The sequence below is a fragment of the Solanum verrucosum genome, unplaced genomic scaffold (genome assembly GCF_900185275.1).
Source record: "Solanum verrucosum unplaced genomic scaffold, falcon-dt-bn FXZP01000028.1, whole genome shotgun sequence".
Taxonomy (NCBI): Eukaryota; Viridiplantae; Streptophyta; class Magnoliopsida; order Solanales; family Solanaceae; genus Solanum; species Solanum verrucosum.
In genome coordinates, this window is record NW_026020183.1 from 1,359,280 (window position 1) to 1,373,997 (window position 14,718).

The 14,718-nt window shown below is 35.2% G+C and overlaps 1 protein-coding gene across 1 annotated transcript in view; it reads right to left on the minus strand.

Moving 5' to 3' along the window:
• Nucleotides 1–14,111, minus strand: part of LOC125829256 (agamous-like MADS-box protein AGL27) — a 31,839-nt gene extending 17,728 nt beyond the window's left edge. Inside the window, exon 1 of the mRNA XM_049508509.1 lies at nt 13,733–14,111. Coding sequence (XP_049364466.1) covers nt 13,733–13,917 — 185 coding nt within the window. The 5' untranslated portion in view covers nt 13,918–14,111. The remainder of the gene's footprint in view (nt 1–13,732) is intronic.
• Between the last annotated feature and the right edge of the window lie 607 nt (nt 14,112–14,718).

The window sequence follows — 14,718 nt, forward strand, 5'->3', positions numbered from 1 at the left end:
TTTTTACTAGCATTGGGATTTTGTTGTAGCATCATCAGGTTTTGCTCTTCAATCAACACTTCTACTTGGCTATTTATTTGATGATTTTCTGATTTATCAGGAGCTATTTTTGGGTCTCTGATTTGTTGGATAGCTAGCCTTGAGTGGAATTGGTGTGGGGAAGAACTGTTACTTTGATTATTGATCCAAAATAGGTTACTGTTTGTCTATCTTGGGTATTGTCTAATTTTAAGATATAATCTGGTTGGACTAGTTGGTTTCTCCATCAATTCATTTTGGTATAGTAAGTATTTTTGTAGGGAAAATGACCGACTGTAATTAGAGAATTCAAAGGTCTAAAGTTGTTGGTGCTTGTAGTCCATTATCTAACAAAATGGTCCTAATTTCGGCAGAGGAGTTTGCTAAATTATCTCAATACCATAAATTCTCAAAGGATCCACTTAAGTTAATTCCTTTGTTGAATCAAATGAAACATATCTTATCACCTCTTCAAATAAACGGGATTTTGATTCGGGTGCCACAAATCACATGACAGGTAATCATAATATTTTTCTTGCTTTCAAGCACACATAGCACCCTCTCTGATTACCAAAGCTGATGGATCAACTTGCAACAGTGTTGGATATGGGACGGTTAGACTAATCTTTTCTATTACTCTATCATCTGTATTAAGTCTACCAAAGTTGGCCTTTAATTTATTTTTGTTAGCCAAGTTACTAAGTTACTGTAGACTTTAATTGTTATATTTCATTCTTTCCCAATCATTGTTTGTTTCGCGATCATAAGACGAATCAGGTTATTGGTAAAGGACATGTATTTAACAATCTCTACATCCTTGATGAATAGGAGCCTAGATTTGTTGCCTGCTCTACTGTTGTGTCTCTATATGAAGCACATTATTGGTTGAGACATCTTTCTCTACCTCTATTAAAGAAGTAATGTCCTTCAATTTCATAATACTTCTTCATTAGAATGTGAGTCATATCGCCCCCAAGGCCTAGCTCAAGTGGCAAAAGGTGGAGGATTTGTGGCTTAGATCGCAGGTTCAAGCCCACACCATGCAAAGCGAAGCCCGATATTTATGTGGAGAAGGGTAGAGGGGCGGGCCCATTATCCCCCGAGTTTAGAAGGCTGTGATTGGTCCAAAGGGCGGGTCACAGACGGATTTCTCGGTTATAAAAAAAAAAAAAGAATGTGAGTCATGTCGATTTGCAAAACGTCATCGCAACTCATTAAGTCCAAGGGTTAATAAGCAGGTCAGCTTTTAAGTTAGTTTATTCTAATGTTTGGGGACCATGTCCTGCCATTTCCAAATTTGGGCATAAGTATGTTGTTACTTTTGTGGATGACTTGGATTTCTTCTATGCAGATCTGCTCGAAAGTGTTTATTCACTTTTGTGCCTTCTGTGTTGAAGTCAAGATACAATTCAATGCTTTGGTACGTATTCTAAGGAGTGACAATTCATATGAGACAACAGGTATTCTCCATCAGTCTTCATACGTCGATACACCTTCTCAAAATGGAGTTGCTGAGAGAAAGAATAGGCACTTACTTGAGACAGCTCGAGCACTTTTGTTCCAAATGAAGGTTCCTAAACAATTTTGGGCAGATGTAATCTCTCCAACTTGTTTTTTGATTAAGTGCATGCAATCTATTGTGTTTGGAAGCACATGTTATGTTCAACCATCTGTTACCAAGTTGAATGCAAAAGCATTGAAGTGTGTTTTTTTGGGCTATTCTCACCTTCAAAAGGGGTATTGATGTTATTCTACCAAACTTGGCAAATATTTGGTGTCAACTAATGTGGTATTTTCAGAGACTACACCGTTCTTCTATGCACCTCCTTTTTCTACAAGTCAAGGAGAGAAAAATGAGTGGTTAGTCTATCAGGTCACTAGTGTTTTGACAGAAGAATCAGATGTTGTCCCTCCATCTCTCAATTTTTCTATTAAGGACCAATCGACTATTGTTTCAGAAGCTCCTTCTCCATTTGATGTGGCAAGACCACCAATTGTTCAAGTTTACTCGAAGAGGCGAGGGGCTGATGATACATGTCTTGCACCAATTCCTTTGTCATCAGATCCTCATTCATCTGATCCTCCACAAGATCTTGACCTCCCTATTGCTCTTCGCAAAGGTACACGTAGTTTCAAATCCTCGTATTCCATTAGTAATTTGTTTCCTATGGCCACTTATCCTCTATGTCTAGATCTTTGATTGATTGCTTCTCTAGACTCTATTTCTATACCTAAAAGGCCTTGAATCATTCTGGATGGTCTGATGCAATGCTTGACGAAATACATGCCTTAGAAGAAAATCACATGTGGGATTTAGTGGATTAACCCAAGGGAAAGAAATTAGTGGGATGTAATTGGGTCTTCACAGTGAAAGTTAAGATGGAACTATAGCAAGACTTAAAGTTAGACTTGTAGCTGAAGGGTATGCTCAAACATATGGGGAAGATTATTCACACACATTCTCCCCAATTGCCAAGCTCATTTATGTCCGCTTATTCATTTCTCTAGCTGCTTCCGAGAATTGGCCTTTACATAAGTTAGATTTTTTTTTATTTTTTTCGATAACCGAGAAATCCGTCTGTGACCCGCCCTTTGGATCAATCACAGTCTTCTAAACTCGGTGGATAATGGACCCGCTCTTCTACCCTTCTCCACTTAAATACCAGGCTTCGCTTTGCATGGTGTGGGGCTTGAACCTGCGACCTGAGCCACAAATCCTCCACCTTTTGCCACTTGAGCTAGGCCTTGGGGGCCATAAGTTAGATATTAAGAATGCATTCTTTCATGGTGGTCTTCGAGAAGATGTGTATATGGAGCAAAACCACCTGATTTTATTGCTCAGGGGGAGTATAGGGAGTCTGTCATATGAAGAAGTCCTTGTATGGATTGAAGCAGAATCCTCGAGCTTGGTTTGGAAAGTTCAATAAGGTAGTTCAGAATTTTGGGATGAAAATGAGCGAATGTAATCACTCGATCTTTTACCAACAACCAACATCTGGCACTATCCTCCTTGTTGTATATGTTGATGACATTGTCATCACAATAAGTGATTATGTGGGAATCTCTTCCCTCAAATCTTTCTTGCATACTAGGTTTCATACAAATGACTTGGGTCCGTTGAAATACTTTTTGAGAGTAGAAGTAAACGGAAGCAAGGAGAGAATTCTTCTGTCTTAGAGAAGTATATCCTTGACCTACTTGCAGATATCGGAAAGTTAGCAGCCAAACCCTGCAGTACTCCAATGGTTCCCAATGTGCATTTTATGAAAGATGATGGTGATTCTTTTGATGATCTCGAGAGATATAGAAGGTTAGTTGGGAAGTTAAACTACATTATTGTGACTCGTCCAGATATTGTTTTTTGCGGTAAGTGTTGTTAGCCAGTTCGTGTCTGCACCTACGATCAAACATTGGGAAGCTTTGGAACAGATCCTATGTTACTTAAAAGGAGCTCCTAGACTTGTCATATTGTATAGCAATCACAATCATACTCGTGTGGAGTGTTTTGGAGATGCCGGACTTGGCATATTGTATAGCAATCACGGTCATACTTGTGTGGAGTGTTTTGCAGATGCTGACTGGGCTGGATCCAAAATTGATAGAAGATCTACTACAGGCTATTGTGTTTTTGTTGGAGGGAACCTTGTATCATAAAGGAGTAAGAATTAAGGTATTGTATCTCTATCCAATGCACAATCTGAGTATAGAGCTATGTTACAGTCTATATGTGGATACATCATCTTTTATCTGAAATTGGGTTGAAGCATCATACCCTAGCATAACTCTAGTGTGATAATCAAGCTTCTCTTCATATTACCTCAAATCTGGTGTATCACGAAAGAACTAAACTTATTGAAGTTGATTGTTGTTTTATTCGTGAGAAGATTCAGGAGAATTTGATTTCCTTTGGCTATGTGAAGACAAGAGACCAACTAACTGATTTGTTTACAAAAGCGTTGAATGGAACTCGAGTTGATTACCTTTGTAACAAGCTGGGCATGATCAATATCTATGTTCTAGCTTGAGGGGGAGTGCTACAGAATCTGTATAATAATGAATATAGATAATATAGTTGATTTTAGGGATTTGAATATTTCGTTACCATAGTTGGCTTATTCTCTCCATGTATTTCTATCATTGTTCTCTTTGAGTAATGTACAAGTTATTCTCAATGCCATATGAATTACATGGAATTTTCACAACACACGTGTTTGGCCTAATCAACATTGAATTCACATTTTCAATTCATTAGACAAAAGTTCAACATGTCACACGCGTTGTCCATTCTAACCCGTGGAAAATTGATAATTTAATCATCTTCTTGATTAAAGTAGGTGTCTCATCATAAATGTTAGAACATGAATAGGTTTATACAATCCTATTAGAATAGAAATAGGTTTATACAATCCTATGTATAATAGGAATAGGAATAGTAAATAGTATTAGTAGGTAAAGGTTTGTATTCTACTGTCTATAAATAGGATCTCAATGTAATAATGTAGACACAACAACAATTCAATAATATTTTTCTCTATATTTCTCACATGGTATCAGAGCCTCTACGATCTTGGTAGAGAATCAAAGAGTTTTCGCAGCCGGCGGGTGGCTATTACCCATATATGTTGTCCGTCTGGGCAATGATTATGTTAACAAAAGTAAGATCAATGATATATGCATGAACATATTCAAGGGAAGAAAACTCAGTTAAACAGGTCACCGTGCGTCAATTTTCGGTGATTTTCTAAGACTGTTTTGTGTCCACCCCATATCCGTCGATATTTGTGTAGCACCATGCCATCTTTTCGGTGACTACTTTTTCATATTTAATTTGTGTAGCACCGTTCCATCTTTCTGGTGACTACCTTTTTTTGCATATTTGATTTGTGTAGCACCGTGCATCTCTTTGGACTACTTTTCATATTTAATTTGCGTAGTACCGTGGATTTTTCCGAACTACTTTCTCACATCTAAGTTGCATAGCACCGTGTGTCTTTTCGATGACTCCTAAGATTTGATTTATTTGATTTGCATAGTTCCATTCGTCTTTCCGATGACTCCTCAAATCTGATTTGCGTAGGGTTGTGCCATCATTCCGACTCTACCCATATTATTTCTCTTTTTCAATAGGGTCGTGCCATCAATCCGACCTTTCCTAAATAATTTCTATTTTCTAGTTGGGTCGTGCCATTATTCCGACCCTACCCATATAATTTTATTTCTTAGATTATAACCACTTTCAGCCATCAAATCTAATACTCCGGCGTATGAACATGTTTCGGCCAATTTTCGGTGACTTTCTTGTTTAATATAGACTCATCTATTGATTCCAACACGATCTATATACTTTACTTTATACTAGATTTTGAGCACTTTGTTGCTCGAGGGAGTTTAGTGCCTTGTATGTCGATTATGTGAGTCACTCTATGGTCTGAAACAGTCTTTGCAATTTTGGTTTGGGAAGTTCAACACTGTAATTTTATCACTCTGTGTTTTATTGACATTATGCATCAAATTCAGTATTTCATGAGAAGATTAAGCACATTGAGATTGACTGACATTATGCATCAAATCCAATATTTAATGAGAAGACAAGCACATTGAGATTGACAGTCAAATTTGTGAAGTCGGCTGATCAACTTGCAGATATCTCACCAAGCTCTTCATTGGTCCTCGTATTAATTGCATTTGTAACAAGCTACGTACATGAATTGTATGCACTAGCTTGAGGGGGAGTGTTAGAACATGAATAGGTTTATACAATCATATTAGAATAGGAATAGGTTTATACAATCCTATGAGAATAGGAATAGGTTTATACAATCCTATTTAGAATAGGAATAAGAATACAAATAGGAATAGGAATAGTAAATAGTATCCTACTTGGTAAAAGATTGTATTCTAGTGTCTATAAATAGGATCTCAATGTAATAATGTAGACACAACAACAATTCAATAATATTCTTCCCTTATATTTCTCACAGTAAAGAAAGAAAGGGTAAAAATAGGACCATTGCCTGCCGTTTCCCAAATCCAAAAAGAGAATATGGATAAGAATTTGTAAAAATCATTAGACATAAGTTCAACATGTCACCCCCGTTGTTCATTCTAAATATAGCTAAGAAAACGTTGAAATTCCCCTAAGACCATTTCAGTCAATTTGACTAGTGTTCTAGTGATTTCCATCCATAACTTTGTGAATGCTCTTCTGGAACCAGTGGTTGTATGGAAGTGGTCAAAACTTCACCACTTAACAGTTGAATAACCTAGCTTAGTAGTGTCACTGATTGATTTGGTACTCTTGCTGTGTAAGGTGACTGCCAGTAAAAAAGACTATTGCCACCGATTAACAACTGATACGATCCATAGGAGATAAAAATCCTGAACATGAGCAAGAAAATAACCTAAAGCCCAACAGAATCACTAGAAGCACAGACTTGTAAGAAGAAAATCCTTAGTTCAGAAGCATCAACTAGCAGGACTGAGAAATAAAGGCAGGATAAAAAATAGTCTAATTGTACAATGATAAGAAATAGCTGTATAAATATGACATTAGATCACAGTTTACAAGAAGCATAGTCCATATTAACTATGTATTATCTGCATACATAAAAGTTAAACATGAAGCTGCTCTTCAAGGCTTCTTTATGGTCCCCAGGATCCCCAGGTAGCTTAGTATGACTAGGTTCATTTAAAATTCCAGATGCTTTAAGAGTGTCTATAGTAGAGCATGGGTTCTCCAGGTAGCTTAGCATGAATAAATTCAGTTAAATATTTTAGATGTTTTATGAGTCTATAATATTTATTTAGAAGATTCATAAGTGAGAGTCTCATCAGAGCATTCTCAATAAGAACTAGAAAACATACTAGATGTAGATACCCGAGGGCAGCAAAACTTAACCATTGCAAACAGTGAAAATAAGGATAAGAGCTTTCAGTCTCTTCAGTCATTAGTTAAAAAGTTGGAAAAAATTTATTCTGGGCGAGGCACACATACTGTCAGTTGTGTGAGGCCTCTTTTGGCTGCCACATGTATACTGTGGGACCCATAATGTACTTATTTCCTTACTTTTTCTTTTCCAATTTTAATCTTTTCTTTTACTTTTTCTTTCTTACCAGCATTTTCTTTTTTGTTTGTTAATTCTTAGTGTAAATTTTATTTTTTATTTTTTGTTTTAATAAAGAAACTTTGAAACTCACCCACGGTATCTATTATATATTTTATAAATCTATTACTACTTATTTGAGGGGAAATTAAAGTAATATGTCGAAAAAATTAAATTTATTTATTTTTGGATGAATTCAAGAAAATTGAGGATAGTGAAATTTAAAAAAAATTTGAAATTTCTTCAATAAAGTAAAAATTCATGTAATCAACCAATTGAACTACTAAAATTCAATTGGCATTATTTATTACGCTTAAATATATAATTTAATTTTAATTATTTAAATTTTAGTCTCTTTTTTTTTGAGATTTCAATTTTAATCACTCAATTCTTAGTTATCAAATATGTTTTTTTTTATTTTTGTTTATGCTTGATATTAATAATAATGTATTAATGATATCAAACACTCAATTATCTTTTCTTTTCCAGATTTGTTAAATTTTCCACCTCTATGGCATGTATCCAATAAATATTGTCAATATTGATTTTGTGTTTCTCGTTAAAGATTTTTTTTTATGTTTAGTATCTTAAAATGTGAAATGAAACTTTTATAGATTCGTTTTTTTCTTGTGGGTTACGAAAATTAATAGAAAAAAGAGTCAACCAAATGAATTTGTGAAAGCACAAAATAAATAATTGCATGAATATATTTACTTTCACTAAAGGTAGGACTACAAAAAAAAAAAAAAAAAAGCGGTAAAAATATTGGTAAAGAAAAGGGTAAAATTTGAGAAAATGGAAGTGAGGGGGAGAAAGTGTGACAACAAGTTAATTAATCTAAGATGACTTGAAAATTGTAAGGATTCAGGTAAAATAATGTCAGACCTTGATAAAAATGCAGGTTATTAAAACCACTGAATATATTAGTTGGCTATTTGAGCTGATTACCCAAAAGTTGGTTTTCTATCAATTGAAGATTCGTTGGAAGAGTCTGTTCTTTTGGGGAAATAAGAAGCCTTGCCTTTGTGCCAGACAGTGATAACAGGGTAATAAATGCTAATGAAAGAACACACCACGAGTTCCTTTCAGAGAACTAGGAGGTGGAGCTGACCTTCAAATGCAAGAATGTAAAAGCCTACAATGATGCTAGGTGCCAAGAACACAAGTTGGAGTTTCATGGTCAATGATCTGCTACTATGACCTTTTCTATAAGCAACTCGAGTAAGAGCATAGATGAATTGAAGATGGAGTTTTGTTTGGTTATAGTTTACGAAAACAATATTTGGTTGGTTGAATATCCTTTTCATAAAAATACATCAAATATTAATTTTAATGGGGTCATTTTTACAAAAATAAAAATTGAGGGTAAAATTTGAAAAAGAAAAATATAGTTGTTAGAATAGGAATATGAATAAGAATAGTATATAGAATCCTACTTGGTTCTCACATGGTATCAAAGCATCAGTGAGAAATTATATGTAGTGCACTATTCTAGCGAAGTTCCAGGAGAAAAATCACCACCATGCATAATTTTTCCGGTGGCTGCTCAGTGCTCACATCACAATCTTTATCTAGTAGTGTTGTGCAAAATCCGACACTACCACAGCATAGATCACGTTCAGTCGAGAAAACCCTAGTTTGTCACTCCAAGAAAACAATCCCCCGTGTGATCTCACGCACTTCTCAAAGGTCCTACACCTGCATGTGAGAAATCTTTTGGCCACTTATCTATCAGATTTCTTTTTCCAGTAGGTCATCCGTCATTCCGACCATACTCATATAATTTTCCAAATCACTTTGTGCCTGTCAGATCTAATTTTGCAGTGACACAAATAAGTCTTTACCAGATTCCAACAACGACTTATATTTCTTTTCAGAATTTAGGTTACAAAATTCTAATTTCACAAGTTGCCTTAGAGACTCCTAGCATTACCGTCTCATCCATGTTGGACACTTGGAGCATGTCATAGCTCAAGCTTGTCCAACCACAAGCTATTTTCAAAATGAAATAGGATTCCTCCTCCAACATGCTAGAAATTTAGAGCATAGCATATGAAATCCCTTATGTACTTCCACATAATGGCACCTATTTGCGACTCAAACGATTGCAGTTTGTAATTGCCTCTTTATCTCTTTTAACTACTCACAATTGTTGATGTATAATAAGCCTTTCTCCATGTCGACATACAGTCATCTCCACCAAAGCATAGGGATATCCTTTAGGAGCATTGATGTAAGGTTGACTATTGCAAGATTAAACTATGTTTCAATTCAAGTGCTAAATTGGTTATATAAGATCATAATTACTAAATAGAAATAATTTATTAAAATAACATATGATTATTCGTAATCTAATTGTAGTGTGTAAGTCAAAAGACATACTTAAAATTACAAAATTATTTTTATATTACAAAAATTAACTTTGTGACTTCAATGCAATGAATTAAAAGTTAAATGAACATTTCTATGAAATTAACCACTTGGATTATTCAAATACTAAAAGAAAGAGATTAACTACTTGTCCAATATTACTTCTGATTAAAGAAGGCAATCAAATAGATGTTCCTCTAATGCTAGAAAGAGAGCTCAAAATGAGGTCATCATAGATCCACCCCCTCCCTCCGTCTTTCCAATTAAAGAGAACAAAGAAGGAAAGGCACAAATATTTACATCCAATCACATAAACATACACTTCTTTTAATGTGGGGATAATGTAAAGAAGAGGAACATAAAATGATAGATGGGAACTCCATTAATGTGGAAGGAGTGGTGGAGACAAATTAAACAATGGAGTCAAACTAATTGAAATTACATGTGAAGAAAAAGAAAAAAAGGACTAAGTGAGGCAACGAAACAACTTAAGGTTTAAAAGGAATATGCAAAGGTCCTGATCTTTTCGAACCAAAAATGTGTGCTCGATCTAGAGCTCGTAGACTACCATCGCATGCTCATAAACCAAGTTTAACATAATTATCATCCAATGGTAGTAATATAAAGCAACAATTTATCCCCGGGTTTTGGAAGACATACAATAACAGGTCTTCCAAGGAAGAAGATGTTGAGTGTTTGTTGGGCACACAATTGGTTGCTCCCAATTGAATTTTATATAGCAAAGTAAAGAACTCCTTCAATTTTATAATTCTTACACTCAATTTTTCATGCACTCACACTCTAGCAAACCTCTATGTTACTCTCTCTTAATTTGATCATTCCTTACTTGAGCTCAACCTATTTGAGCGCACACTCTTTATTTGGGTACACCTTATTGATGCATACACACATCTCAAATGAACCACCTCTATTTATAAGTGGTGATGGAAGAATTTAGTTAAGGATATTTACTACTCTATTCTAGAATGTTTCTCCAACTATTTAATTCTAAAACTACTCTTTCTATAATATTTCTAGACTTCTGTGAGGAATACTCATTCTAGAGATCCTTCTTCAATTATTCTACAACTATTGAATAATCTAGATTTTCCTTTGAAATATCTTAAATATTAATTAAGTTGGTGATAAATACTTAACACTACCCCTCAATGCCAACTTAATGTGTTATGTGTGTTCGTCATGAGCGATCCCCGAAACTCTACAAGCAACATGATGTCCATGCCCTTTCAAAACCTCAATCTCTGCCGAATTACTCTGATCCCTACGCTTTAAAGCTTTTTCAAAGGTAGTAGACTATTCGATCTTGACCACCTCAATTAATTTTTGTTGCATATGTATATTTGTCGTTTGGGCATTTCAGTCGTGTCGATCTTCTTAGTTGAGGTTGTAGAGCTTATTGGACTCCTTACAACTCTTGTGGGGTTTCATGTACTCTAGTTTGCCATGGGATCTCATTTTATCCTTTTGAAGATAGCTCTTTTGTATGTGATTTGTATTTTCCCTATACCTTCTTCAAGTTAATGTTGTAACTCTTGCTCTAGTTCTCTTGAATCTGGTACGACTGATTTGTACCACCATGGTGGTGCTTCATCAAATACCACATAAGGTATTTCAGCTGGTATGCCATAGATTTACTCTAATCTTCTTCTCTAGATGATTGACATGCTTGTGACTTCCAAATTTTGATATACTTTATGTCATTTGGCCCAAACAAAACATAACTTCCTGAATTTGTTAGTTGTTGACACAGATATAAGTTCTTCATAGACATGATAGATATTTTGAAGTTCCACTTGTCTCGGGCTATGACGAAGCACAAACACGTCTTACCAATATTATAAGTTATTGGTATTTTTGAATTACTTGTAGTCACCACTACTTACCACCTTTATATTCGCTCAAGGCGATAAGCTTTTCACATCACTTGTCATATGATTGGAGCATCACAAATTAATGATTCAATCATATGCTCATAACTGATAAGTTTATCATTTACAGTTGCAAGATCTAGCTTCCTTTCTTCGTTAGAGTGAGAGGTGAGAAGCTCTTACGGTTGATTTATTTCCGGTATTCCCATTCCCTTGGCCGTGAGCTTCTCTTCATCCCCTTTTTCAGTAGCATTGCCTTTTGCTGAAGAGTGACTTATCTTCATTTTTTTAATAAGAACACTTGATAATGGTTTCTCCAAAGTCTTCTTCATTTACCAATAAATTTTCCAACACAGATAAAGTTGGTTCTCTGGCCAAACCAGCGTGTGGCCGTAATTATGTCTCTATACTCCAATTTTAAACATGAACCATGATTCTCCTCATCCTTGTCTCTCTGATAGTATTCTCTGGATCTAGTTTTGATATTTCATTAGATAAATATTTTACCTTTGAGAAGTATTGTTTGATCTTCATCATCCGTTGTGAGATCGACAAAACTCATTTTCAAGTTGTAATCACGCATCATTCTTCTCAGATGAGATCGTCGTCAGAGTTGCTACCTCATTCTTTACCCACTCGACTTTAATACCACTTGTTGAGAATTGTTGGGCTCATAACTTGAATTTCATTATGTCATTGCAAAGTAAGGATCCACTTCGGTCTTACAATTCTTTTCTTTTTTATGACAAGGGAAACCCACAGCCGCTACCCTTTGGGTGCGCACAGGGTAAAACCCCCGCTTCTATGCAATAGTTCGCAAACCACATAGGAGAGGTAATCCGCACTAGGCAAGCCCGATGCGACTAGCTCGACCCAGAAGGCAAACCCCTTGCTTTCGCTGGCAAGGGGTTTCGAACTTGAGACCTTCAACATGGAAGTCCCAACCCCAAACCATTGGGCCACCCCGAAGGGTTCGGTCTTACAATTCTTACCCTGTATTTTTCTTGCACTCACACTCAAGCAACTCTCCTTTGTTGCTCTATTTTATTTTTATCTTGATCACTCACTTCTTGTTTATTTACTTGCTTGAACACTTAATCTTTACTCGAGTTCAACTCATTTACGCACTCTCTCTTTACTGAGTAAACCTTGTTGAGCACACACACCTCAAATGAGCCACTTCTATTTATATGTAGTGATGGAAGATTCTATTTATAGGTGGTGATAGAAGATTCTAGGTGGTGATGGAAGAATCTAGTTAAAGGATGTTTACTATTTTATTCTAGAATGTTCCTCCAACTATTTATTTCTACAATATTTTTAGACTCAGAGAATACTCATACTAGAGATTTTTTCTTCAATTCTCTAACACTCTTGAATATTTTAGATTCTTCTTTAAAATATATATTAATTAAGTTGGTGATGAATACTTACACAGTAGATTCCTCAATTCCTTTCATCCTTTATATCTTATTGGACATGCTCTACTATCCCTATAGGGCTTCCAAATCTACAACAAAGATGCACCCTTATTCCTAACTTTGCTCTCTTTAGAAACAACCAGATTAAAGAGTCCATTCATAATTTTCATGTACTATGGTAGTAAAATTTCAACTTTGATGTGGTTAATGGGTATTTCAGTATTGGTGTCCACAATAGCAGAGGCGGACCCACCTTTACTAGTGGGGTGCATGTGCACCCGTAAACTTCGAAAAAAATCATGTGTATATAGGTATATCTATTTTGAGAAACTGACAGAAACTACGATATAATTAACAATGCACCCATGAGGAGCATAGGGGTGTTCTTGTACTGCTTGTACAAGGCAGAGAACCACCGGGTTCGAATCCAGCTAGAGTGCTAAATTCATTCGCCTCTGCACAACAGTATATTATGACATGCAGTAAACTCTCTAGTCTCTACCCATGTGAAACATGCTCAAAGGCAAAGAAGACTTTTCTGAATTCTGAGGTGTGAGGTAGAGCATGAAATAAAGACTTGTATTCCAATTAAAATACGTACAATGTTTTAGACACTGCGTATGACATAGGCGTCTGCGTTAGCTTATATAGCTTGACTTTAATCCGATAGAAAAAAACTGCTTTTGCAAATATCTAGGACTCAAAAAGTATTAGTATTATCATTATAATACTTTGTTCGTTATATTTTTCTTTTTTAAGTATGTTTTAATAATAAAAAAAGTTTCCATTAAAGGATTTAGTGCTTTTTAAAACATTACATATATATTTATAAGGCTAATTCAAAAATCAAACTAACAGGAGGAAGTATTATAATAGAAAAATCAAGCATATCAGTATTTTGAAGTAAAAAAAAATAAAAATAAAGAAGAACCTGTTGGTACTGGAGAATTCAAAGAGGCGTCCACGGCTGGAGAAGACGAGGACGGCGACATCAACATCGCAGAGAATAGAGAGCTGTTTGGCTTTCTTCATGAGTCCATTTCTTCGTTTGGAGAAAGTTGCTTGCCTACTGCTCTTATCTTCAATTCGCTTTATTTCCACTTTCTTCCTTCCCATTTCTTCAAACTCCCAAACCCTAACTAATTCTCACAAATGAAAATGGCCGTATATAAGAAGCTTTGTACCTCCATCTCCATCACTTTCACGAATTTCATAAAGTGCTATGAGTTTTATGGTCTCTCCTCCTTTTTCGAATCGTCGCAATAAAGCCTTAATTTCATGTTTACTTATAATTCCCACGCCTATTCGTCTTCTACTCTGTAGACCTCTAATTCTATTTTTTTTACAGGGGTAACTAGGTGAATATAAATTAAAAAAATAGGGAAAAGTTACATTGTGTGAAATCCAGCCAATGAGAGAGCGACACCTGGCTCAAAATGGAGATTCCAACGGCGGAGGCGACTGCTAGCGGTGATGGCGGCGTGGTGTTGTTATTAAAGATATAAGCGGTGATTGGCTGAAGAAAACGGTGACACAGACTGGGTTGTTTGGATTTGAATTAGAAACTAGTAAAAATTGCAAATTTATTATCGAAATTTCTAAAATAATACTTAAAACTTATTGGTTATTAATCTAAAATATTATATTATCTTACATACAAAATTATATAGTAACGAACATTAATAATGTAAAAGAAATGATAATTATAACATTTTTATGTTTCGATCAATCATCTTTAATTTAATTTTATAATGTATCATTTTGCTTCTAGGAAGTGTTACTATTTGATATTTTTGGGGAATCAAATGAACATCAACCTGAGATGTTAAATTTTCTGATAAATAAATAATCGTTGGTAAATGGATAAATAATTTTTAAAAGACTGAAAAATGTGAACAAATATTTTAATTTTAACAT